Below are 27,956 nucleotides of genomic sequence, written 5' to 3' on the forward strand. Positions count from 1 at the left end.
GCGCAATATGAGACATGGAGCGGGTCAGACATGATTTTGACCACTTCATCAAGTTGTTTTGTAGAAAGCCTTTCTTTAAAGTGAATTTCGTTTTGTATAAATTGTATCTTAATTCTAATCAATTTTTCATCAACCAAATGCCTGTATTTAATGAATAGGCCTACGAAACAAATATAACGGAGGCGCCAGCGCGCTCACTTGCATTGCACGTGAACTAGAGCACATCCTAACTTAACGAAACTCAGTGTATGCCTCACACAGACATGACAATTACATCAAATACACAAAGCTTGAAATGTCTTTAAACGAAATAATTCAAAACGAAAAAAGATAAAGGCTACTCTCTGATTATGTAATCCATTAGGCTTATTTATGTGCATTTCTCTCTATAAGCGCGTTCACACGGAGATGGCGATCGTCAACTTCATCTTTGCAGCCGAGTCGACACTTTTAGAGAAAACACTTGTTTATTAATAAAAATCAATACACGCGTCACCGGATTTACAGATGCACGCACACATATTATTTCGAAATAACGAGATTGTGTTGAAATAACATTATGATTAATAATAGCCTACATCTTTTAGAATAGGCCTATTTGATTGAATGCTGAATGTTGCGCTTGTTCAATTTAATAAAATTAAAACTTTAATTGTGATCATTAACATAACTGAATATTAAATATTTAGTGGCCAAGTTTTGCGCAGCTCCCCCCGTCAATGATCTAGAACCCACTCAGAACATGCGTTAAAAATTCTCTGGCGCTGTCCCTGCAGAGTATCTACTTAGGCAGTGTAATTATTATTATTATTATTTATTTTTTTTGTTCCGTTACCTCCAACCCCGGTTTTGAGTCGCCGGATCCACCCCCCCTCTGCGCTCCGGGACCTCCCACTTTACAAATTAAGCACTGCTGCACTGGCTTTCCACAAAAATAAATGACGTGGAGCAATTTGGCTGTATTGCGTGTTTATGTATATAAGTTGTATATTTTAAAAGACTGTCTGGAGTATTCCTGTGGATCATGGATAATTTAGAGTTTTGTAATTATTTGCCATTACTATTTAAGTTTTATATCAAAAGTCATTAGTTTAGACACTTAACATCCATAATGTGAAAACGTCACATCCATAACAGTGGTTTTCCCTACATAATGTATTACAAAAATGAGTTTCAAAAACACACTTATTGTGTTCAAGCAAGTCTTTTTCATGCTACATCGGCAGTTTGTTTAATAATTCACAGTGTTGATTGAATTTTAAGAACGCGTGTGTGTTTGTGTGTGTGTGTCTGTGCATGTGGATTTGTATGTGTGTGTATGGGTGTGTGTCTGTGCGTGTGGATGTCAGTGTGTGTGCATGCTTGCGTTTGTTTGTATTCCTGCATGTGTGTGTGTGACAGTATCATCCTAAACCAGCAACCCTTCGCTCAACACCACCATCTACAGGCCGATGAGTGTACAGTCACTAAATGTGCACATAAATGAATTTATTTTATACCCCCCCATGGATGAAATTCTATGAAACTTAGCATACCCCCAGAGGATGTCAAGTTAATCATACACATGAAATATGGTGCAGTTCTGAACATCTCCACTGAAGATAGGGGCGATTAAAGCAGAATAATATTGCATTTTCATTTTTTATGGGAAGGGGCGCAAATCACAAATGAGTGATTATGGGCTAGGTTGATGTGGGCCCTTAAGACCAACATACCATAAAAATGTCTTCATCCTCGGTGCCACGGTTCAGGTAGTTATTTCGGAAAAACTGCATTTTTTGGGTTTGGGGGGGCCCAGCGCGGGGGGGGGGGGAGTGGCCCCCGGGGACCAAACAAAATTTCTCCGTAAAAGTCTAGTGGGGCTACATGCCCACCAAATTTCATGTTCCCCGGTGTTTCGGTGTCCCTGGTATCGTTGTCGAAAAATTCAGTAGATGACGGGAAAAAAAAAAAAAAAAACTTTGACAATTCCTATATGACCGCTTTCGCTAGCTATGCTAGCGGCGAACATAATTATATGGAAATGAGAGTTTATCAAAGAAATAAAGTCTTCAGAAATGTATCTGATGTGTGTGTTGTGTCTATTAAAAACAATCACTGAACCAATTCACTTTAAACAGAGTTTGAAAAGACTCTGAGTTTGTGCCTGTAAAGTTTGAATGTTGTGTTCCGGTCATCTTGACCCGGAGGGGATTCTCTTTTCCCCAAAAATGTTTGTTAATGATATCACATTTGGACTAAAACTTGTATGTGCAATATTATCACCAAATATTAGATTACATATATTTATCAACTTGTTTTCTTTGAGTTAGCACAGGTTTGTGTTTCTTTTTGTCACTGAATGATCGTAGGGCATTGATCTGAACTCTTGCTCCTCAGTGTTTTTGAGGTTTAACTGTACTTTTTTCATTTAAAAACTGAGTTGCATCAGTTCAGATCAATGAGACCTACGATCAATCAAAGAAATACAAAGCCTGTGCTAATTGAAACAAATCAAGTTGACAAAAAGATTTAATCCAATATATGTTAATAATTTAGCATAATGAGAGATTTATAAGCGATTGAAAAAGACGGGTTATTTTTGACCTGGAACGCCACAGTAGGTAAAGGGTTTTCTGCACAGCACAAGGGTTAAAACACTCCTCCTCATGTTGTCTGATTTGTGCTGTAACACATGCTGATGTTGGACGGATGGCGCTTCAAATGCAGCTGGACTAGGAGACCAGGATCACGACGGGCTGCAGCACTTGACTGTAGAAACAGCATCAGTCTCCATGGCAACAGTCTGATTGACAGCTGTGCTTGTGGAGACAGGATCCATGGCAACAGTCTGATTGACAGCTGTGCTTGTGGAGACAGGATCCATGGCGACGGTCTGATTGACAGCTGTGCTCGTGGAGACAGGATCCATGGCGACGGTCTGATTGACAGCTGTGCTTGTGGAGGCATGATTCATGGCGACAGTCTGATTGACATCTGTGCTAGTGGAGACAGGATCCATGGCGACGGTCTGATTGACAGCTGTGCTTGTTGAGACAGGATCCATGGCGACAGTCTGATTGACATCTGTGCTCGTGGAGACAGGATCCATGGCGACAGTCTGATTGACAGCTGTGCTTGTGGAGACAGCATCCATGGCGACGGTCTGATTGAGTGGGGGGCAAGGTTCAAACGTTCTTCCAGTTACATAAATTGAACGTTTATTCAAAGTTATCTGGTCTTTGATAATGTTCTCAAAACGTTAGCACAAAAACATTTGTACATCTTTCATGGATTGTTTTTTCTGAAACATTAAAGTTGGACATTCCTGTAACATCTTTTTTTCTGAATGTTCAGAGAACATTCAAAAGTAACGTTTCCATGATGTTTGAAGAATGATGTTTGAAGAATGATGTTTGAAGAATGATGCTCTCCACAGTGCCGCCCAGAGCAAACCATTATTCAAGGAGATCATGTGATTTTTCTTTCCTCTGGGATTTATGACTTCAGCTCTGAGAAGCATTCAGAAGCGAAAACAACAAACAAAGCCTGTGATATCAGAGGCAAAGAGACTCAAAACAGTAAGAGAAATAGAAAACAAACGTGATTATTGCAGTAGTTTGATGAATAGTCTGGTCAGAGGTGAGCCGTGTGTTTGTCAGTGTGTGCAGAGGTTCTTCCTGTTTGTGTGTTCTGCATTGGTTAATGTGTAATCCGAGATCAGAATAAAGCTCCTGCTCCTCGCCATGTGTTTCTAGTCTGAGCGTCTCGGGATCAGGAACCATGAGCTTCGGTCTGTTCTTCTCCGCTGAAACATGGGCTCTGCTCATGCTGTTTGTGGCGCTTCTGGTTATGTGAGTGATTCATGACTCTTCTTGTCTAAAATCTTTAAATCTTTAGTTATAAAATCTCAATAAAAATTAGTCATTTAGACTCATAGAATCTTACTAAAAACAAGTAAGTCATTTGACTCATGTAGAGATGCAGGGCTATTATTACAGTCACTGTATCAGCTGATATTCTAACAGTTAAACAGTTTGTTGCATTATTTTACTGTTATCACTGTAAAGCTGATTTGAAACACTCTGTATTGTAAAAAGCGCTGTATAAATAAAGGTGACTTGACTTTAACCATTTCAAAAATCTAATGCTGTATGTGTCGTAATATCTGTCTAAAATCCCAGCTAACAGCGAACGTTCTGTCAAGGTTCTCTCAAAGTTATGAACAAACGTTCTTCCAGTAACAATCATAGAACGTTAGATCAAAGTTATTTGGACTTTAATAATGTTCACAAAATGAACGTTACAAAAAGATTAATTACATCGTTCATGGACAAAAAAAAATATTTTGGACATTCATCAAACGTTTTTTTTAATGTAACTACTTGTTTCAGAACATTCAAAAGTAATATTCCCATAATGTTTGTGGAATGATAAAATGGAATCTTCCCTTAATGTTCGCATAACCAAGAAAAAAACCTTAATGTTTTGAACTTAATAACATTAGCAAAACGTTCTCAGAACATATTTTTGTCAGCTGGGATTGTGATTTAAATGGTTTTGATGTCACTTCCAGATATGGATACTGGCCTCACAGTCAGTTCAAGAAGTTGGGAATACCGGGTCCCAAACCCATTCCGTTCTTAGGAACAATGCTGAGATATAGAGAGGTGAGTTTATTATAAAGTAAATACAGCATGAGTCTGATATTGTGTTTAACTGACCTTTGGTCACATCTGGATCTCGATGATCTACTGGTTCTCCGTCAGTCCATCGCAGGTTCTTTAATGATCCATGTGAATATAACGTGAACCTGTCTGTGTCAAACAGTGTGTTTATCTTATGACTCTTCTGAACGTGTCTGAATGTGAACTCGTCTGTCGCTGTGCTTTGACTGCTTTCAGGGGATTCATAAATTCGATCTCGGGTGTTTCAAGAAGTATGGACGAGTCTGGGGGTGAGTATGAGACTAACGGGTGACACTTCACTGATCAATCTCAATGAATCATCTGAAAGAATCATTTCAGAACATCTGAAACAGAAATAACTCCACTGTGTGCATCAGTTTAAGATGAAATGACAAACATGTTTGAACGTTCAACATCATGAGATCAGTAAGATCTGTAATGAAGAGCCGAGGAAGACGGTCATTATGAGACCATGATAATGACAGTGAATCAATCGTACAGTTATAATGAACTGAATGATTCTTCTGAATGTAGTGTTTTTCTGAATTGTTTGAGTTTCTCATAGTATCTACGATGCAAGGCAACCCGTTCTGTGCATCATGGATCAATCCATCATCAAAACCATCTTGATTAAAGAATGTTACTCTCTCTTCACCAACAGAAGGGTAAAATCACCATCATCGTAATCATTCAAGTTTTGCGAGAGAACGCATGGTTTCTCTGGGAATACAAAAGGTTTGTGAAAGAATGCAATGTTTCTTTGGAATGAAAAATTTATTTGGAGAAGCAAAGTTTCCCCGGGAACGCAGACGATTTGTGAGAGAACGCAAAGCTACTCTGGGAAGGCAAAAGATTTGTGAGAGAATGCATAGTTTCTCAGGGAATGCAAAAGATTTGCGGAAGAACGCAAAGTTTCTCTGGGAACGCAAAAGATTTGTGAGAGAATGCAAAAGATTTGTGAGAGAATGCAAAGTTTCCCGGCAACGTAGAAGATTTGTGAGAGAACGCAAAGTTTCCCCGGCAACGTAGAAGATTTCTGAGAGAACGCAAAGTTTCTCTTAGAACGCAAACGATTTAAGAGAAAATGCGAAGTTTTTTGGGAACACAGAAGATTTAAGAGAGAATACAAAGTTACTCTGGAAATGCAAAAGATTTGTGAGAGAACGCAAAGTTTCTCAGGGAATGCAAAAGATTTGCGGGAGAACGCAAAGTTTCTCAGGGAACGCAAAAGATTTGTTAGAGAATGCAAAGTTACTCTGAGAACGCAAAAGATTTGTGAGAGAACGCAAAGTTTCTCTGGGAGCGCAAAAGATTTGTTAGAGAATGCAAAGTTACTCTGAGAACACAGAAGATTTGTGAGAGAGCGCAAAGTTTCTCAGGGAATGCAAAAGATTTGTGAAAGGATACAAAGTTACTCTAGGAACACAAAATATTTATGAGAGAACGCAAAAAATTTGTGAGAGAACGCAAAGTTTCCCTGGGAACACAGAAGATTTGTGAGAGAACGCAAAGCTACTCTGGGAACGCAGACGATTTGTGAGAGAATGCAAAATTTCTCTGAGAGCGCAAAAGATTTGTGAGAGAACGCAAAGGTTCTCTGGGAACGCAAAAGATTTGTGAGAGAACGCAAAGGTTCTCTGGGAACGCAAAAGATTTGTGAGAGAACGCAAAGTTTCTCTGTGAACGCAAAAGATTTGTGAGAGAACGAAAAGTTACTCTGGGAACGCAAAAGATTTGTGAGAGAATGCATAGTTTCTCAGGGAATGCAAAAGATTTGCGGAAGAACGCAAAGTTTCTCTGGGAACGCAAAAGATTTGTGAGAGAACGCAAAGGTTTTTTGGGAATGCAAAAGATTTGTGAGAGAATGCAAAGTTTCCCCGGCAACATAGAAGATTTGTGAGAGAACGCAAAGTTTCCCCGGCAACGTAGAAGATTTCTGAGAGAACGCAAAGTTTCTCTTGGAACGCAAACAATTTAAGAGAAAATGCGAAGTTTTTTGGGAACACAGAAGATTTAAGAGAGAATACAAAGTTACTCTGGAAATGCAAAAGATTTGTGAGAGAACGCAAAGTTTCTCAGGGAATGCAAAAGATTTGCGGGAGAACGCAAAGTTTCTCTGGGAACGCAAAAGATTTGTTAGAGAATGCAAAGTTACTCTGAGAACGCAAAAGATTTGTGAGAGAACGCAAAGTTTCTCTGGGAGCGCAAAAGATTTGTTAGAGAATGCAAAGTTACTCTGAGAACGCAGAAGATTTGTGAGAGAGCGCAAAGTTTCTCAGGGAATGCAAAAGATTTGTGAAAGGATACAAAGTTACTCTAGGAACACAAAATATTTATGAGAGAACGCAAAAAATTTGTGAGAGAACGCAAAGTTTCCCTGGGAACACAGAAGATTTGTGAGAGAACGCAAAGTTTCTCAGAGAATGCAAAAGATTCATGAAAGAACGCAAAGTTTCTTTGGGAACAAAAGATTTGTGAGAGAATGCAAAAGATTTGTGAAAGAACACAAAGTTTCTCAAGGAATGCAAAATATTTAGCGAGCAAACGCAAAAAGTTTCTCTGCAAAGTTTTTTTGGGAAAGCAGAAGATTTAAGAGAGAATGCAAAGCTTCTCTGGGAACTCAAAATATTTGTGAGAGAACGCAAAGTTTCTCTGGGAACGCAAGAGAATTAAGAGAAAATGCAAAGGTTTTTTGGGAATGCAGAAGATTTAAGAGAGAATGCAACATTTTTTTGGGAACACGAAATATTTGTGAGAGAATGCTAAAGATTTGTGAAAGAACAGTTTCTTTGGGAACGCAAAATGTTTTTGAAAGAATGCAAAGTTTCTCTGGGAACGCAAAAGATTTGCAAGCAAATGCAAAGTTTCTCTGGGAATGCATGATGTTTTATTAACAAAGTTCGGGAGGAGCACGTTCAGATAATTAACCTAATCAACACGAGAGGAGTGCATTCAGTTAATCAACTCAATTAACGACATAAGAGGTATATACAGCAGACTTACCTCTGTTTGTTGACAGTTTATCAGCATCCCTCCACCACCCCATCTCCTCACTTCTAGTTCTAACAACTTCTACCACAACGGGGGGAGTGCTCTGTGTTTGGGCCAAATATTCGAGCTCGAAGCCCTCCCCCCGGACAGCATGCCAAATACCTTTACCCTATCTAATTACATGCAAGTGTGAACTCATGAAAAAAGATTTGTGAGTGAAGGCAAAGAAATGTTAGAGAATGCAAAGTTTCTCTGGGAATAGAAAAGTTTTGCTAAAGACTTCAGTTAAAAAATATGAAAACATTTTAATGTTTTCAGGCCAGTGGAACAATATGTCTTAGAGATTGTGCTTGTGTTGTCATTTTATCCACATTTGTCCTCTGATCTGGCAGAACTTCCGTCTGAATGGGCAGCTGTACGACGGCGTGTCCATCGTTGAAGACGACGACTGGAGGAGAATCCGCAGCGTCCTCTCGCCTTCTTTCACCAGCGGGAGGGTAAAGGAGGTCCGTGAGACTTTATCTGGATCATTTTCATGCTAACAAGTGTTACAGCAGTAGATATTACCATATTGTACCGAATATAAGACTGTTTTTTTTTCTTGGAAATACATCTAAAAAAAATGGGGTCATCTTATATTCGGAGTCTAAACTTTTACATGTCAATAATAAAGCCGCAACAATAGGGATCGCCAAATACATGTAAAACGAGTGTTTCCCCCAGGACTGATAAATGCTGGACTGGTCATCGTACAACTCTCTCATTAAGCAGTCAAGAAATAAGATGTGTCAGAGTGTAATGTTAGAAGATGGCGAGGCCAAAAAGAAAAGCTTACCGCGGTCCTAAAAGCGGACACTTCGAAGAAACTGACAGGCAAGTGTGTCAGTACATAGCCGAAAAAAGAAATGAGCCCTCCGACTTCAGGGAGAAACTGCTGTCTTTTAATGCGCTATTGATCAACCTAAGGAAAATAAATAAATAATAACCCCTGGATCAGATAGGTAATGCGGATCAAACACCTGTTTTTTGACATGCCAGCATCTGTCACTGTACATAAAAAAGGTAAGAAAACAGTCATAGTGAAATCTAATAAATGAGAACTTCAAGTAATTTTTATGGTATGCCATAAAGGGTTTCTTTTTAAATGTGATTGTTGGTACATTTTACCAGCATTTACAGTCTTATATTTGGAACAATACAGTACATCGCTTATCTGAAGCGTTACTTGAAGGCAGTACTATTGTACTACAATACAAACAAACAAGAATTCAGTTTGAGATGAATGACTAATTTGAACTGAACTACAGCATCATTCATGCTGAGGAGGATGTGTGTGTGTGTTTGATTCTTTTCATAATAAATATCAAACATTACCTGTGTGTGATGAAGATGTTATGATGATGATGTACTTCTGCTTCTCACTCTAGATGTTTGGCATCATGAAGACACACTCTAAAATTCTAGTTGAGAATCTGGGGAAATCAGCAACACAAGGAGAAAACGTGGATATTAAAGAGTGAGACATATTGCATAATATCACAAATGCTTCTCGATATCTTAAGAAATAAGAACGGAGCTAATAGATAATTACAGATCCCCCCCTCTATGGGCGTCTCCCGACGCCCAACATAAAACCAAACTAGACATAAGAGAGTCTTGGGGAGGGATGGCGGGCCAGGCCTGTAATGGGGGACAGGCCTTGGACCGTGAAGCATGGGCGATGCTGGCAGGCTAAGAGGGGGCAGTTCAGGAAGCCATGGAAGTGCAAGCAGTTGCCAAGGAGATGGTACCAGAGAGCCGCGGCCTCCGTGGCCTTAACAAGGGACCTACACTCACCTAAAGGATTATTAGGAACACCATACTAATACTGTGTTTGACCCCCTTTCACCTTCAGAACTGCCTTAATTCTACGTGGCATTGATTCAACAAGGTGCTGAAAGCATTCTTTAGAAATGTTGGCCCATATTGATAGGATAGCATCTTGCAGTTGATGGAGATTTGTGGGATGCACATCCAGGGCACGAAGCTCCCATTCCACCAGATCCCAAAGATGCTCTATTGGGTTGAGATCTGGTGACTGTGGGGGCCATTTTAGTACAGTGAACTCATTGTCATGTTCAAGAAACCAATTTGAAATGATTCAAGCTTTGTGACATGGTGCATTATCCTGCTGGAAGTAGCCATCAGAGGATGGGTACATGGTGGTCATAAAGGGATGGACATGGTCAGAAACAATGCTCAGGTTGGCCGTGGCATTTAAACGATGCCCAATTGGCACTAAGGGGCCTAAAGTGTGTCAAGAAAACATCCCCCACACCATTACACCACCACCACCAGCCTGCACAGTGGTAACAAGGCATGATGGATCCATGTTCTCATTCTGTTTACGCCAAATTCTGACTCTACCATCTGAATGTCTCAACAGAAATCAGACTCATCAGACCAGGCAACATTTTTCCAGTCTTCAACTGTCCAATTTTGGTGAGCTCGTGCAAATTGTAGCCTCTTTTTCCTATTTGTAGTGGAGATGAGTGGTACCCGGTGGGGTCTTCTGCTGTTGTAGCCCATCCGCCTCAAGGTTGTGCGTGTTGTGGCTTCACAAATGCTTTGCTGCATACCTCGGTTGTAACGAGTGGTTATTTCAGTCAAAGTTGCTCTTCTATCAGCTTGAATCAGTCGGCCCATTCTCCTCTGACCTCTAGCATCAACAAGGCATTTTCGCCCACAGGACTGCCGCATACTGGATGTTTTTCCCTTTTCACACCATTCTTTGTAAACCCTAGAAATGGTTGTGTGTGAAAATCCCAGTAACTGAGCAGATTGTGAAATACTCAGACCGGCCCGTCTGGCACCAACAACCATGCCACGCTCAAAATTGCTTAAATCACCTTTCTGTCCCATTCTGACATTCAGTTTGGAGTTCAGGAGATTGTCTTGACCAGGACCACACCCCTAAATGCATTGAAGCAACTGCCATGTGATTGGTTGATTAGATAATTGCATTAATGAGAAATTGAACAGGTGTTCCTAATAATCCTTTAGGTGAGTGTATAGCGGGTGGAGGCTCAGGCGTGGCGGCAGCCTTGGCCGGGGGCTCAGGCGTGGTGGTCATGACATGAACAAGTTCAGGCTTGACAGGCTTGACGTGAAGAGTCTCTGGCTTGGCAGGCATGACATGAAGAGTCTCTGGCTTGGCAGGCATGACGTGAAGAGTCTCTGGGCTTGGCAGGCATGACATGAAGAGTCTCTGGCTTGGCAGGCATGATGTGAAGAGTCTCTGGGCTTGGCAGGCATGACATGAAGAGTCTCTGGCTTGGCAGGCATGATGTGAAGAGTCTCTGGCTTGGCTTGGCAGGCATGACGTGACGTGAAGAGACTCAGGCTTGGCAGGCATGACCTGAAGAGTCTCTGGCTTGGCAGGCATGACGTGAAGAGTCTCTGGCATGGCAGGCATGACGTGAAGAGTCTCTGGCTTGGCAGGCATGACATGAAGAGACTTTGGCTTGGCAGGCATGACGTGAAGAGTCTCTGGCTTGGCTTGGCAGGCATGACGTGAAGAGACTCAGGCTTGGCAGGCATGACGTGAAGAGTCTCTGGCTTGGAAGGCATGACGTGAAGAGTCTCTGGCATGGCAGGCATGATGTGAAGAGTCTCTGGCTTGGCAGGCATGACGTGAAGAGTCTCTGGCTTGGCAGGCATGACATGAAGAGTCTCTGGGCTTGGCAGGCATGACGTGAAGAGTCTCAGGCATGGAAGGCATGACATGAAGAGTCTCTGGCTTGGCAGGCATGACGTGAAGAGTCTCTGGCTTGGAGGGTACTGTGGGATTGCAGAGCTCCTCATCCACAAAACCCAAAGTAAATGAAGAGACGATCAACAGAAGGATGTAGTCCATATATTGTGCTAGGGAAAAGTGAATTTTCCCCCCAGGCAGAACGAATGGGTTCAATTAATCCATGACGAAAAATGTATTTTAAGGCAATATCATTAAATTCAACCTTGTCACAAAGTCCACAGAATTCATCCACATAATCATCTATTCATTGATCCCCTTGTCGGAGGTGAAGCAAACAATCTGCTGGGTTCATGATTGGTCTTGTATTCTGTAACATCAGTCCACTGGAGGCAAGTTTACAGAACCCATGAGCAGTTTATTGATAATCCAGAACAAAGACTTGACTTGGCATGAAATGAAACTAGTGATGGGATGGTTGATACCGGAGCTCCGACGCAGTTTTCAAAGCACTATCGTATCACACACTGTACCGATGCTTGTATCGAATCGACAATACCATGTAATTGATGGTGTTTGAAGTTTCGAACGTCATGCAGTCTCTGAAGGCCGGAACAGCTGGTTTTAGGAGGCACATGGCATGAACACATAAGGGCAACGGAATCACGTGACAAGACAAGAAATATGACTGTGACATGAAACATGTACCAAAAACCAAAACTAGACATTACACCTCACCAATCACCTTTAACAACCTCCCGAACCGAGGAAACATTCACTACATATATAGGCTGTATGTTTATCAGATAATAATAATGGCTTTCTCTTGACTGAATGTGTTCAGGTTTTTCGGCGCATACAGTATGGATGTGGTGACCAGCACAGCGTTCAGCATGGACATCGACTCCCTCAACAACCCCAAAGATCCATTTGTGACCAACATAAAGAAAATGCTGAAGTTTGACTTCCTGAACCCTCTGTTCCTAATCAGCGGTAAAGAACTCAACTAGGCCTGTCAGATAAGCACACTTCAAAAGCTCTTTTCTTGGTTATGCAAATGTTAAAGGAACATTCCATTTTCTCATTTTGCAAACATTATGGGAATGTAACTTTTGAATGTTCTGAAACAAGTAGTAACATTTTAAAAAACGATAGACGAACGTCCAACAAAAATGTTTCAGTAAAAAAACACTCCATGAACGATGCATAAATAATGTTTTTGTGCAAACGTTTTGAGAACATTATTAAAGACCAGAAAACTTTGAATGAACATTCCATGAATCTTTATGGAAGAACATTTGTTCATAACTTTGAGAAAATCTTGCCAGAACATTAGCCAAAGTCCTGAGAATGTTCCCTGTTAAGAGATTTTACTATTTCTTCTGTAGCTTTGTTTCCTTTCATCATTCCCGTCCTAGAAAAAATGAATTTTTCATTTTTCCAAACATCTGTGACCGATTTCTTCTACGCTGCCTTACAGAATATCAAGTCTGAAAGAGCATCCAATGACCAAAAGAAGGTACAACAAACACTTATTCTGAAGAACTGTAAAGTTATGATGTTTTAAACCACTCTTCTGAATTCCTGCAGAAGAGAGTTGACTTCCTGCAGCTGATGGTCGATTCTCAGACGGCAGGGAAAACTCAGCATGGCGAGGAACACACAGAGAAAGGTGAAGCATCTCAGATGGTTAACCATGAGAAAGATCTTTCTTCCATAAGTGAAGACACATACCTTAAACCGTGTCCTGTGCAGGTCTGAGCGACCACGAGATCTTATCGCAGGCCATGATCTTCATCTTCGCCGGTTACGAGACCAGCAGCAGCACTCTGTCGTTCTTATTCTACAATCTCGCAACCAACCCAGAGGCCATGAAGAAACTGCAGGAGGAGATCGACGAGACCTTCCCAAATAAGGTAGTACTCCATTAAAACACTAGTTGGGATTGGCGTGATGAGTTTGAGACTTTAACCATTGATTGTGTGTTGAAGGCCCCGCCCCGGTGGACTACGAAGCCGTCATGAACATGGATTATCTGGACGCCGCGCTGAACGAGTCCCTCCGGCTGTTCCCTGTCGTAGCTCGACTCGAACGGGTCTGCAAGAAAAGGGTGGAAATCAACGGCGTCATTATCCCTAAAGATATGGTCGTCATGATCCCGACCTTCGCCCTCCACAGAGACCCGGATTACTGGAGCGACCCCGAGAGCTTCAAACCAGAGAGGTCAGGACGGGTTTCTCCTGTTTCTCATCATACAGTCAAGCTCCACCAGCCGCAATAGAGAGCACAACAGTCGGGTCTGGAATTGAAAATCCCATTCATTTTCTCCATAGGGGAATTGATTTTTAATGATAACTTGTAAAAACTTAACGACAGACCTTACTGTAAGCTACAAGGTTGTTCATCTATGGTCTCTGCTTTTGATGAAGCCATCATTACACATTATTTTAAATTACTTTTTCAAAGGACTGTTTATTAGCAGGAATCCTGGTGAGAAACTACATTACCCATAAAACCCAAATAAATCTCCACCAATCAGGGAATCAAAACAATCAAATTGCACTTAGACCTTTTTAACGTCCAGTTAAAAAAAAAAAATTAAAACCAAATTTTTCTTATTGGTTATGCGAACGTTACATTCTTTAAACATTATGTGAATGTTACTTTTTACCTGTTGCACTAGGAACCAAAGATTGGTTCTTTAGAGTAATTGTCTGTATAAATACTTCAACCCAACATGTCTCTTTCCTGCCTTATTAACAGGTTCACTAAAGGAAACAAGGAGACCATTGACCCCTACATGTACATGCCCTTCGGCCTCGGTCCCAGGAACTGCATCGGGATGCGATTTGCTCAGGTGACCATGAAGCTGGCGATCGTGGAGATCCTGCAGAGGTTTGACGTCTCTGTGTGTGCAGAGACACAGGTGAGCAGACGGATTGGGGTCTGGTAACAGGAGGACATTCGTTCATTCGTTCGCTCACACTGACCTTCTCTTGCTCTTCACAGGTTCCTCTGGAGCTCGGCTTCAACGGTCTACTGATTCCCAAAGACCCCATCAAGCTCAAACTCAAGCCTCGGACAGATTCAGACATTTGTAACAACAACAAATAGTAACGCAGCTCGTCCACTGCACACTTCTCTTTCAGTCCGAGGAGAAGGTTTGATGGGTCTTTTTATGGCAAGCCGTTTTAATATTTAATCCTTAAAACCTACTAGTATCTATTTTCATGCTACTAGTACTTATTTTTTAGATACTAGTATCTATTCCATTAGGTACTAGTACTTATTCATTAGCTTCTAGTGCTTATTTTTTTAGGTATTAGTGCCTATTCGTTAGATACTGGTGCTTATTCTTTAGGTACTAGTACCTTTTTAAAGATACTAGTACTTATTCATTAGATACTAGTTCTTATTTATTAGATACTAGTACTTATTCCAATAGTGATTAGTATTTAATTATACCTAACTTGTTTAGAAAAAAATAGATCTAGTGCTTATTTTTTAGTTACTAGTAACATTTAAGATCGAAGATATCCTTACCTTAAAGCTCCAATATGTAACAATTTTGTAATAAAATTTCCGAAAATAACTTGCACAGTGTGATATATTTCCTCCAGTTGTGTACTTACAATATCTCAAAAGTCTCCAAAGATTTTTTATTTAAGAGAAATTCCGATTTTAAATAACTGTCCGTCCCAGAAAAGAAATGTCGCCTCTCAGTGACGCAATGTCCGCACTATCCTTTTTTTCCCGGTGTGGACCATGTGATATTCCACCACACCGGAATATCACATGGTCAAATGCGGAAGTGGTGGTTATAGCGTTATAGCCATAGACTGTATGGTTATAGCTGTTATGGATCACGATTACTCTTTGGCGAGTATTGAAGTGCCAACAAAACGAAAGCGTCCATATTCGGATACACGCAGACTGTGTGACAAACGGAGGAATAAAACCCGGATAAATATCGGCCAGGCGTTTTCGAGATGGAGAGAGCTGCGCGACAATCTTGGACTTGACAGAGACTCTGCTCTAGCGAGTGTATTGATACGCAGGTAAGCAAATCAAAAAAAAATTTATTGTACAAGTAACGTAATAGTTACAGTAAAGATGATTTTAATAGATATGAATTAATGACAAATAGCTGTAAGTTGTAACGGGATAATATAGCATAACATTTCACGTTCCTTGCAGTTCATTAATTATGATGACATAAAAAAATACGATCAGACATACAGGTAATACAAAAACGAATAAATTACCTCATCCGTGATCATGATTCATTAATTCCATTTAGATACATCGCTAGATGGTGAAAACGCATTAAAAACGACATCTCCCATCGTCACCTCCTTCATAGCGTCATCAAGCTTCGCCTTTGTTATTGTTGGAAACTGCGCCCTCTTGTGGTGAATTTTTTTTACATATTGGAGCTTTAATAGATAATAGTACTATTTAAATAATCAGTATGCAAATAATATGTTGAATATTAATGAACCAACAACATATCAAAGAAATGACACAGGAAACACTATGACAATTCAAAGTGCTTTACATAGAAAGGAATAAAATAATCACAAAATAAAAGCAATGAAAATTAAAACACTTATTCAAAATGGCCTACCTTTTTAAATGTAAATGTAAATGTAAATGTACTTTATTTATATAGCACCTTACATCAGCCGATAGGTGAACCAAGGTGCTTTACAACAGATTAAACAACAATTTAAAACAACACACCGAAGAACCAGTACAGTAATAAATGAAGAAATAAAAAGTAAAGAAAAAATAGAATAAAGATAAATATAAAATATAAAAGTGCCACCACACTACTGGGTACTAAAAGCCATTTTGAAAAGATACGTTTTAAGTCTTGATTTAAAAAGGCCCAGGTCAGTAACGATACGCATCTCACTGGGGAGCTTATTCCAGAGCTTAGGTCCAGAAACTGAAAAAGCACGGTCTCCCCAGTGTTTAAGTTTTGACCTGGGCACTTCCAACATGAGTTGATTGGACGACCTCAAAGTCCTTCCGCAATTCCGAATGGTCAGCATGTCTGATATGTAAGATGGGGCGAGGCCGTTAAGAGCTTTAAAAACAAACAATACAATTTTATAGTGAATTCTAAAATGTACCGGGAGCCAATGGAGGGAATAAAGAATCGGAGTTATGTGCTCTCGTTTTTTAGTGCTCGTTAACAAACGGGCAGCTGCATTTTGGACAAGTTGAAGACGGCCAACAGAGGACTGGGAGACACCAGTATACAGTGCATTGCAGTAGTCCAGTCTAGAGCTTATTAGAGCGTGAATAGCCTTCTCAAGGTCATGCCGGTTTAAAAAGGATTTTACCTTTGCTAAAAGGCGCAGTTGAAAAAAGCTCAACTTGACAACGTTGTCAATCTGTTTGTTGAATTTAAAAGAACTATCAAAAATCACTCCTAAGTTCTTCACTGTCTGCCTGGCCGTTAAAGGCCAGGCATCAAGTCCATTTGACGCAGATTCTCCAAACACAATATATTCAGTTTTGTCCTCATTTAAGTGCATAAAATTTTGGGCAAACCACTGCTTAATATCCGCAATGCAGTCAAATAAAGTACCTTGTACATCACCAGGCTTCAGAGGCAGATAAATTTGCAGATCATCTGCATAAAAATGAAAAGATAGGTTGTGCCTGGCTATAATTGACCCTAGTGGTAGCATGTATAATGAAAACAAAATAGGGCCAAGAATAGAGCCTTGCGGGACTCCACAGGAGAGAGAAGTACATGAAGAAGACAAATCACCAATCATTACAGAAAAAATTCTATCGGATAAATATGACATAAACCACTCAAGTACAGTGCCATGAATGCCAACATAGTGCTTCAGGCGTGACAGGAGGATTGTATGGTCTACCGTGTCAAAGGCTGCTGTGAGATCCAGCAGCACTAAGGCAACAGGACACTTGGTGTCAACAGAGGACGCAATATCATTGTGTACCTTTAATAATGCAGACTCAGTGCTGTGACGAGGCCTAAACCCGGATTGAAATTTTTCCAGGACAGAGTTGTTTTCCAGAAAGGGCTGTAACTGTAAAAAAACAACTTTTTCTAAAACTTTGGAAAGAAATGGAAGATGGGAGACTGGTCTAAAATTAGATAGCACTGAGGAGTCAAGGTTAGGCTTTTTAAGAAGGGGCCTAACCACAGCATGTTTAAAGGCAGCTGGGAAGGTTCCTAGACTAAGACAGCTATTAATAAAAACCACAAGCCCAGGCCCTACAGCGTTAAAAACCAATTTCAGCACTCTAGCGGGTACAATATCCAATGGACAGTTTGTAGGCTTTAAAGATTTAACTATATCGTCAAGGGAAGAGAAAGAAACTAACTCAAACTCCTCAAACACACCAAAATGAGCTGGGGCAACAGAAAAATCCCTATTAGAACCATTCCTTGTACCCTGTCTAACAGAGTCAACCTTGTCAACAAAAAAGTGGAGAAAACTTTCACAGGTGATAGTTGAGAAATTAGCCAGAGCAGAAGTAGGTGGATTTACAAAAGAATTAATTGTAGTGAACAGAACCCTGGGACAGTGACTGCTGCTAGAAATTATATCAGAGAGGTACTGAGATTTTGCCTCCCGTAGGGCCCTCTGATAATCAACGAGACAGGCCCGCAAAATGTCTAGAGACACATGCAGTTTATCCTTTTTCCATCTCCTTTCAGCCTGCCTGCAGGCCTCCATTTTTAATGGAATTAGAGTAAAAAAAAGAAAAAAAAGAATATGTAATATAGTGCATATACTGTTATTTTGACATGACTCTCATTCTCAGACGATTAATATTCCAAATTTTTTGATTGAAAGGAATTATGAATGCTCTCCAAAAGTTCCAATCTCTGGGTATTGTGGTTGTTTGGCTGGTGGGTATGAACCAGTTTTTTTTGGATCTACTTAACTGTTGTTTGGATTTTATTATTGGCAGTTTAGTCTTTATTATAGCCTACTGTACATTCAAAACAATAAATGTCATATTAAACATACATATTTCCTTGCGTTCATGCTAACCAATTAGCTACACTGTAAGACCTTACCAGGTTTTTTTTTACAGTAAAATACTGGCAACACTGTTGCCAGTAATTTACTCTTAATTGTGCAGTTCTTTACTGTAATCTACAGTATGTTACTGTAAAATGCACTAAAACTACTTTTGTAAATAAAGAGATTTCCACTGGACCAGCAACTACACAGTCACCGTCTGTTAAAAAAAAAAACATGCAGCATATCATCAATGTTTGTAGATCTTCTCCTGGACTGAAGCACAGGCTCTACTCTTCAGCACAACAGTGACCCAAAAAACAAGATTTTACAGTAAACTACTGGCAACACATATACCTGTTTTATAACTTACAGTTTATTACTGTAAAATACATTTTGTGGGTGTGACTTTTTTGTCTGTGTGGAGGAGTGGGCCAAAATCCCTCCTGCAGTGTGTGCAAACCTGGTGAAAAACTACAGGAAACGTTTGACCTCTGTAATTGTAAACAAAGGCTACTGTACCAAATATTAACATTGATTTTCTCAGGTGTTCAAATACTTATTTGCAGCTGTATCATACAAATAAATAGTTAAAAAAATCATACATTGTGATTTCTGGATTTTTTTTTTTAGATTATGTCTCTCACAGTGGACATGCACCTACGATGACAATTTCAGACCCCTCCATGATTTCTAAGTGGGAGAACTTGCAAAATAGCAGGGTGTTCAAATACTTATTTTCCTCACTGTATATATATTTTTTATTCATGCAGCAGTGCATACTGGGAGTTTTATATTATCCTGGAACCCAGCATGCATTGCGACATGAAACTTTTGATTGTCACCATTGTTGAGATTCATGTGCTGATTGTTGATGTCGGTGTGTGTCTGAGTCAAGCAGGAGTTAAAAACTGTTTTAATGGACTATATGATTACGATATTCTTCAGAAGACCTTATTACATAAATATTGATTTTATGTTGTAGATTTACAGATATATGCTAAATATGAATAAATACAGGAAAGATAAGAGAATCAGACATGTCCAGGATGATTGTGATATCATCACAAAATCCAAAAACACCTGATCATCTTCCTCTTGGCTCTTTCTTGCCATAACAAATGTGTTTTATAAACTCACTGTTATAGCAGTCAGAGAGAAATAAATGGTAAGAAGTCAAGGGACAAGAGACCAACTAAAGCGAATACTGATCTCCATCATGGTGACAACAAACTTTATTATAAACTAAATCTCTGTTAATTCTCAACAAGAACTTTTGTACATGTATGAAAGAAATAATCGTAAACTGGTTTCACACTCAGTGTTGCTGGAAGTCAGTTGTAGTTCTTGTGTTTCTCTTTTTTCTGTTCTTGTTTCTCTGTCCTTCAGTGATTCTGCTTATCAGGTGTTCATCAGTGTCTCAATTCACTCACTTCTTGTCATTCACTCTGTCAAGGGGACTATATTAGTGAACTAATGTAGGGAATAGTGAATGAGGGTATAGGGTGTGATTGTGAAAACAGCCTCTGAGTGTCGATTTTGAGCACTGTTAATTCACAGTATATTCCTGTAGGCTATTTTTGTTTTCTACGGTATATTACTGTTTTAATGGAAAATGGTATGATATTGTCAGAATTTGGCCTTTTTTTACAGCAAGGGTTAACAGTGTAGATAAACCAACATAGCCAGTTTATTACGAAAAATCAATCTTCTATAACCTTAATTTAGCCTGCATTATGAACTCTGATTGGATGGTTGAGAGTATACTTATGTTTATGTAATGATCTGTTTGAAAGATATCTCTTAATATTTTCTTACTAGTTCCTTACGAGGTTGAAGATATCTGCAAATAAATAGATACTAGTAGCTATTCTGTTTTGATATCAACTAATAATTTATTACTATTAATTATTCCAAATGACTAGTATATTTTTTAATATTATTAATAGCCTAAGTATTAATTAGATGCTAGTACTTTTTTGTAATTTATTGTATACAATTACTTTTCATTCGATACTAGTACCTATTTAATAGATACTAGTAGTTATTTGTTAGGTACTAGTACTTATTTATTAGACACACTAGTATCTTTTTTTAATTGTTACTAGTAATATTTATCATCTTACTAGTCACAACTGATTTTGTATTCGTCTTATGTTATGACTAGTCAGAACGACCACTGTAGAGTTCAATTAAAAATCTTCCTAGTAAAATATAAAATCTTACTAGTAACATTTGGAATAAATACTAGTATATAATAAATAGGTACTAGTATCTATGAATAATACTAGTAGCTAATTAATAAGTACTAGTGTCTATTTAATAGGTACTGGTATCCAAAGAATGAGTACCAGTATCTAAAACAATAACAACTAGTATCTAAAGAATAACTACTAGTATCTTTTAAAAAGGCACTAGTACCTAAAGAATAAGCACTAGTACTTAATGGAATAGAGGTAACACTTTACAATACGGGTGCACTAATCTGCATTAATTCATGCTTAATTAATGCACAGATAATCATGTGTTAATGTATGACTCATGAAGAACTAAACCATTAATTAATGATTACAGCAACTAGTAAAGATTCTAAATGATTAATAGATTAAGTTATATATGAATTGTTACTAATTAAATGTGTCATAATGTATTTCCTTAATAAATTTCCTTAAAAAAGTTATTAATTCCGTAATAACTTATTTTATTAACTAAAAGTGTAAATGAATGCGTTAATTACCACAGTTGGTCAAAGCAATGTACTTCAACTTCCAGTTGTCTGCTTTAATTAATCATTAACTAATGATATTAGATGGAAAGAGCTCATGAGGAGCAAAGATTTTAAAACAGACGCCGAGGCTCCTGCTTTCTTCTCGGCAGGTAATTCAGCCTATTTGTGTAAATTCAAAGTTTTATAGTTGCTTGTCTAACCATAGCATGGTTGTGCATAACGCCAGAACGACCTCTAGTATAACTTTAGCGTTACTTTTCCTCACGTCAATGGTGAAAAAGTATTGTTTACCTTGTAACATAAATCTGTGCTGTGACGGATCACAGGTGATAGTTTTAAAGGCGCAATTGGACGAAGTCGAACTGGAAGCCATGTTAATCTTGGAATAATATGGCCACCGTAGGAGTTAAAACGCCCTCGGAATTGAAAGGAACAGAAACTAATATTCACTGGGTAGTCATATACAATTTCACCGCTAGATGGGGGAAAATATCACACAGTGTAGCTTTAAGTTAAACCAACAAATAATTTTTAAAGTGTGATTGTGTTTTTAATAATCTCTGTGCATGATGTTAATATAATGACATCTAATGACATATAAGTAAGGAATAATTGACGACAGGCCGTTGAATTATTAGAAAAATAATGCACACCCAACCCAGTCAGCAAATTACCTTTGGCACAGATGTGGGCCAGATAAACAGCTGAGCTGTGGCCCAGATTAGTTTGTGTTTGCCGGCCCAGATATGGCCCACATCTCCTTTGCCAGAACTGAACCAAAGGACTGCCATAACTCCACCAAGCATGAGCCAAATACTACAAATTCATGTGGCCCATATGTGGGCCTGGTATGCAACTTTAATATGGTTGAGTTCTGTTAAAATCTAACGGCCCTTATGTGGCCCACATGCAGCTGACAGTATTTAAAGTCTTAACTCACAGGTAAATTAAACACTCAACAACAAATGTACTCAAAACTATTTATTTTGACAAGCATTTAAATAATTACAGCTAAAGTGTTGTACTTAATTACAGCAGTATTCAGTTGAAAACATTTCATAAAAAAAATAAAATAATTACAGAAATAGTTGAATAATAACAGTAGTATTCAGTTGAAAACATTTATCAAAATAAATATAATTACAGCAACAGAGTTGAATTTAATAATTACAGTAGTATTCAGTTGAAAACATTTAAGAAAACATAATTACAGCTACTCAGTTGTACTTATTTTAAGTAGAATTCAGTTGAAAACATATAAGAATACAAATTAATAATATAAATAGCATTCAAAGCTAATTTTTTACACCAAAGTTCAAAACACTCGATCAAAGCGTGTATTAATGTTATGTTTAATTAGTCCAATGAGAGTAATGCAAATAAATCACAGTTGGTAAAGAGAACTTTAAAGAGAAATTGAGAAAGTTAAAGCAAACTTGGGGTGGTGATGGCGCAGTGGATAAGACACAAGCCTTTGGTGTGAGAGACCCGGGTTCGAATCCACTGTGAGACACCAATGTGTCCCTGAGCAAGACACTTAACCCCTAGTTGCTCCAGAGGCGTGCGACCTCTGACATGTATAGCAATTGTAAGTCGCTTTGGATAAAAGCGTCAGCTAAATGAATAAATGTAAATGTAAATGTAAACTTGAAAGGTAAAGAGTTGAGAAGTGTGTTGATGTGCAGAGAAGTCTCAAATGAGGGTCGGCAATGTGTTGATCTTTTCCAGTAAGGGGATTCTGCCTGACTTCACCTGCAATAAAGAAGAATTTAAATAATGTTAGCAGCAATACAACCTGGAAGCTAGAGCTTACAACCTGGAAGCTTAATGTAAATATCCTTTAATATTTTAATTGCAATTATTAACAAATTAAACACCTCTGAATTACCAGTGTATGAAAGTTTTTTTCCAGTAAATTTTCAAAAGGAATTGCAAATTGTATTTTTCAATATGTGGGCCAGAATTATACCGTAATTCCTTATGACAAATTATTTCGATTTTTAGAATACTTTTGCACCAACAACCGGTTAAAATTTACAGCACTGCATGTATTCTGCTTCTTTTTTTAAAAAAAGACATGCACACTCTAATGTAAAAACACACCAACACAGATAGCATTAATGTCATGTTTTAGTCCAAAGACAGAGTCTACAAAAATAAGTGTTTTTACTAACACAAAATAAACTCAAGATAATCTGCAATGATGCGAGACAATTTGGAAGCAGAAACACACAAACAATAATGGGCCAATTACTGAATGCAAGGAGGAACATAAAGGGTTAGTTCGCCCAAAAATGAAAATTCTATCTGTAATTACCCTCAAGTTTTTCCAACTTCTGGGTTGTACGTCAGAGCGTAGACTCACTATTGGCCGACGCTGGTCATGTGTGGGATGCTGGCCAGTCGTGAGCCTACGTTCTGACGTACAACACAGAAGCACTGTGCTGTTACACTACATTGAATAAAGTCTTTATTTTAGCTTGTTTTGCGCACAAAAAGTATTTTCGACACTTGATAAACTTAAGGTTCAGCCACTGTATTCTTGGACTATTTTAACAATGTCTTTACTAACTTTCTGGGCTGGCAAGTTTCAATAACAGAGAAGCCTATGGAGGAGTGAGACAGCTCTCAGATTTCATCATAAATATCTTAATTTGTGTTCGGAAGATGAACGAAGGTCTTACGGGGGTTGGAACAACATGGGTGAGTAATTACTGACAGAATTTTCATTTTTGGGTAAACTAACCTTTAAAATGTATGATTGAAACAATATGATTCGCAATATATAAAAAATAACTTTCTTTAAAAACAAAACATAAAACTTCTAAATAAAAAATGCAGTCACTTAAGTGAGCCACGGATGTGATCAGGTAATGACAAAAAAAGTTGTTTGGTTCGATACTGAGATAACAGAAATAAAAATACAATGTTCTGTAAAGCGGTTTTGAAAAGTTGTGAATTGTGCAAAGTGCAATATAAATAAAAGTGACTTCTAAAAAAGGTCTCACCAATGACAACTTCCTTTACGACCAGGCGTTGGACACCAATCTTCCCATTGACTTCTCTCCAATTCATAACGTGCCACAGCAGTTGTAAAAGTGCCTTTCAGCACTCTCCACACGGTGTTATTCAGGTCAAAGCCACCAACCAGACCCAGATAGGTAATCTGATAGGAAAAAAAAACATTGTGTAAGTGGTTGAAATATGCATTTAACTAGACCACCCTAAAATGAAAGTGCTTTTATATTCAAAAATGAACTATAAACTATTATTTACTCCATCTGAAACCATATTTTCTAGGTTTTTAATATGGAAATTATTGTCATTGCCCCACCCATACCACACATTAGGGCTGGGTGGTATGACAGTATACCATAGCATGGTATATAAACTATATCGTGAGAAATTAGAGTAATTATAAAAATGTCCTGCCTCTTCCAAGCTTTATAATGGCAGTGAATGGCTGCTCAATTAATTGATAGTTAACAGAAATACAGCAATTCATTGTTTGTTCATGTTAGTTCACAGTGCATACTAAAGTTAACAAGTAAAAAATTTTTATATTGAATGTGTTAGTAAATGTTGAAATTAACATTAACACATATTAATATATGCAGTAGAAGTGCAGTTCATTATTAGTTCATGTTAATGTTCAGGTATTGTATCGAAAGTCATAATTTTGGTATTTCGACTTGACACTAATAGCCTAACGTTAACATTACAACTTTAATTTTAAAGAGGGAAAGGTCATGAGAAAAAGTCTTGGTTGATCATTTCAGAGTTAAATAAAGATACATACAATAATGCACACGAATTAATGTGTTTATTCTTGGCATTTTTATATTATTATGATTAGTTGAATGATTGTGAACACAAATTAGGATTTAGGTTTTCTGACAAACAGTAACACCGACATTGGACCGCGTCGCCTTAATTCACAAATAGGCTACTACACATGACAAACTATACTATTTTATAGTGTACGAAAGTGAGCTGTTGATTTATAAACAAAAACATCTTAATTTAAAACGGCAAACCAGCGAACTGCTATAGCCTAAGTTAACGGTTAAGTTACATTAAACTTTATTGTAAGTTATAGCAGTAAACTGAGGAAAATATTAGCTAGTTCAACCCCTTCCTCGATGGAACTACTAAACGCATAATAACATGCCATATTGACACATAATGCTGCATATTTCATTTATAGGACTTTAAAATGCCAAAACATCACTTACCTGAATGTACACAGTCGTGAATCGTGAGGAGAGCAGAGTAAATGGCGTCAGCTGGCCAGCGTCGCAGTCAAACTCGCGCCGTAGTCTCACTCCACCAATAGGAGGGAAGATTGCAGAGCAACCTGAGGTGCGGAACGGCGGATGTTTGCCGCACTTGATCTCAGGATTCCTGTGTTTTTCCACGTATAAGCCAAATGTTTACCACAAGTCGGCGTTTCTCACTGTGTGCCATAGCTCAACCACATATGGTCCTCATGTGTTTGTTGTTATCTGGGCCATATACCTCAAAATCAGTTGTGAACCAAGAGAGCATTTCCCGCAGATTTTAAAGTTATGGCAAAACAAATATGGCTACGATTTGGCCCACATCTGTTCAGCCATGCCACATCTAGGCCATATGTGCCAGATAATACCCACATGTGGCCCAAATGTAATTGCTATCTGGGTTACTTTTGAATGTTCTCAAACGAGTAGTAACATTTAAAAAAACTATAGATGAACTTCCAACTAAAATGTTTCAGCCAGACTGCTTCATGAATGATGTATAAATAATGTTTTTGTGCTAACGTTTGAGAACATTATTAAAGACCAGATAACTTTGAACAAACGATCCATTAATGTTACTGGAAGAACGTTTCTTCATAACTTTGAGAGAACATCTGAGAACATTCTCTGATAGCTGGTTGGCTTGGTTCATGGATTATAACTCTATAGAAAATATCTGTAAAATCCCAATGGAAAAAATACTTCCGGAACCAAGGCTGCTGAAAAAGTAAGCGGCACTGTTGCACTAGGAACCCAAGGTTGGTTCTTTAGAGTAATTGTCTGTATAAATACTTCAACCCAACGTGACTCTTTCCTGCCTTATTAACAGGTTCACTAAAGGAAACAAGGAGACCATTGACCCCTACATGTACATGCCCTTCGGCCTCGGTCCCAGGAACTGCATCGGGATGCGATTTGCTCAGGTGACCATGAAGCTGGCGATCGTGGAGATCCTGCAGAGGTTTGATGTCTCAGTGTGTGCGGAGACACAGGTGAGCAGCCGGGTTGGTCTCTGATAACAGGAGGACGTTCGTTCATTCGTTCGCTCACACTGACCTTCTCTTGCTCTTCACAGGTTCCTCTGGAGCTCGGCCTAAACGGTCTACTGGCTCCCAAAGACCCCATCAAGCTCAAACTCAAGCCTCGGACAGCTTCAGACATTTGTAACAACAACAAATAGTAATGCAGCGCGTCCGCTGCACACTTCTCTTTCAGTCCGAGGAGAAGGTTTGATGGGTCTTTTAAAATAAAAAAATAGACGTAGTCTCTAGTCTTCAGTGAAGAGGAGGATTCGACTCTGAGGTTCTCAGGGCCTTTCAGACTCGGACTGAGAGATTTAGTAACTTTACTTCAGTAGTGAATGTCAGACGAATTCTGTTGTTGCCTGAGACTCGTGTTTAAGGGTTTTACTTTGATGATTGAGAAAACGCCAGAAATTAGATTAATCTGTTAAGAAATTACATGGAAATGATAAAGTTTATCAAAGAAATAAAGTCTGCAGAAATGTATCTGACTTGTGTGTGTCGTGTCACTGAACCAGTTCACTTTAAACAGAGTTTAAAAAGACAGTATAAATGTCACAATCAGCTGCTGGGTCATTATTTTGTAGAACGAAAAACTACATGAGGTTTCTCTGTTTCTGTATTTCACTCTTATCAGCAGTTTAAATCAGTGCATTGACTGAGTGCTGTCTGTCACTTCACTGTAAAAAAAATATTTTCATTATATCACAACTTTTCACAAACTTTTACCAAATAAGCTTAGGTTCACAAAAGTTGTTCAGAAAACTCAATATTTTGAGTTTCTGTTGAATAAACTAATCTCTTTCATTGTATCAACTCAAATTGTTAGTTTAAATTGCTCAATTTTAAAGGGATGGTTCGGAGTAAAATCAACTCAGTGTCCTTTGCACCACAAACTTGAGCCAACATTATTAAAGTCAGAGCTTATTTAGAGATATCAGCCGGATGGCTTAGTGCAGGTGCTAATGGATCCTATGATGTATCTCGTAAATTACCCTACTAATACCCAGAATGGCACCAAACTTCTGCAGTAGTACAAATACTAGGCAAAGAGACACAAAAGAATAAGAGAAATAGAAAACAAACATGTGATTATTGCAGTAGTTTGATGAATAGTTTGGTCAGAGGTGAGCCGTGTGTTTGTCAGTGTGTGCAGAGGTTCTTCGTGTTTGCGTGTTCTGCATTGGTTAACCCTCTGGGGTCTGAGGTGTTTTTGGGGTCCTTGAGATGTTTTGACATGCCCTGACATTTGTGCTTTTTTCAGTTGTTTATAAACGTATTAATGGCAAAGGTGTAATTACACTCTATTTAGCACAAACATGGCTACCATAATATGTGAGCAACATGTATATACATGTTTGTATTTTTGAGAGAATAATGTTTATGCATGGTTATTGAAAAAAATAAAAATGAAAGTTTCTGAAATAAGGCCACAAAACACATACTAAATATGTGTCCACAGGACTTCTGAATAATGGATGTTGTTGCCTAGAGTTTTTGCTTCAAAATGATCTGAAAA

General features: G+C 38.6%; 1 protein-coding gene across 1 annotated transcript; it reads left to right on the forward strand.

The window, feature by feature from the left end:
• Positions 1-3,619: 3,619 nt before the first annotated feature.
• LOC307154406 (cytochrome P450 3A30-like) lies at positions 3,620-26,910 on the forward strand. Its single transcript, XM_079864324.1, has 13 exons — positions 3,620-3,833; positions 4,556-4,649; positions 4,884-4,936; positions 5,233-5,332; positions 8,051-8,164; positions 9,086-9,174; positions 12,236-12,384; positions 12,780-12,910; positions 12,982-13,063; positions 13,147-13,307; positions 13,388-13,614; positions 26,245-26,407; positions 26,491-26,910. Exons 1-13 carry the CDS (start codon positions 3,763-3,765, stop codon positions 26,593-26,595), a joined length of 1,539 nt encoding a protein of 512 aa, XP_079720450.1. The 5' UTR covers positions 3,620-3,762; the 3' UTR covers positions 26,596-26,910.
• The last annotated feature ends 1,046 nt before the right edge of the window (positions 26,911-27,956 follow it).

The sequence above is a fragment of the Squalius cephalus genome, assembly GCF_949319135.1.
Source record: "Squalius cephalus genome assembly, chromosome: 2".
Lineage (NCBI taxonomy): Eukaryota > Metazoa > Chordata > Actinopteri > Cypriniformes > Leuciscidae > Squalius > Squalius cephalus.

What these genes read in the sequence shown, in the direction of transcription:
- LOC307154406 (XM_079864324.1), top strand. Translation starts at nt 3,763, where the DNA reads ATGAGCTTCGGTCTGTTCTTCTCCGCTGAAACATGGGCTCTGCTCATG. An exon ending in TTTGTGGCGCTTCTGGTTAT is followed by an intron (nt 3,834 to 4,555) that starts GTGAGTGATTCA and finishes TGTCACTTCCAG; the next exon opens with ATATGGATACTGGCCTCACA. An exon ending in CAGTGTGTGCGGAGACACAG is followed by an intron (nt 26,408 to 26,490) that starts GTGAGCAGCCGG and finishes TGCTCTTCACAG; the next exon opens with GTTCCTCTGGAGCTCGGCCT.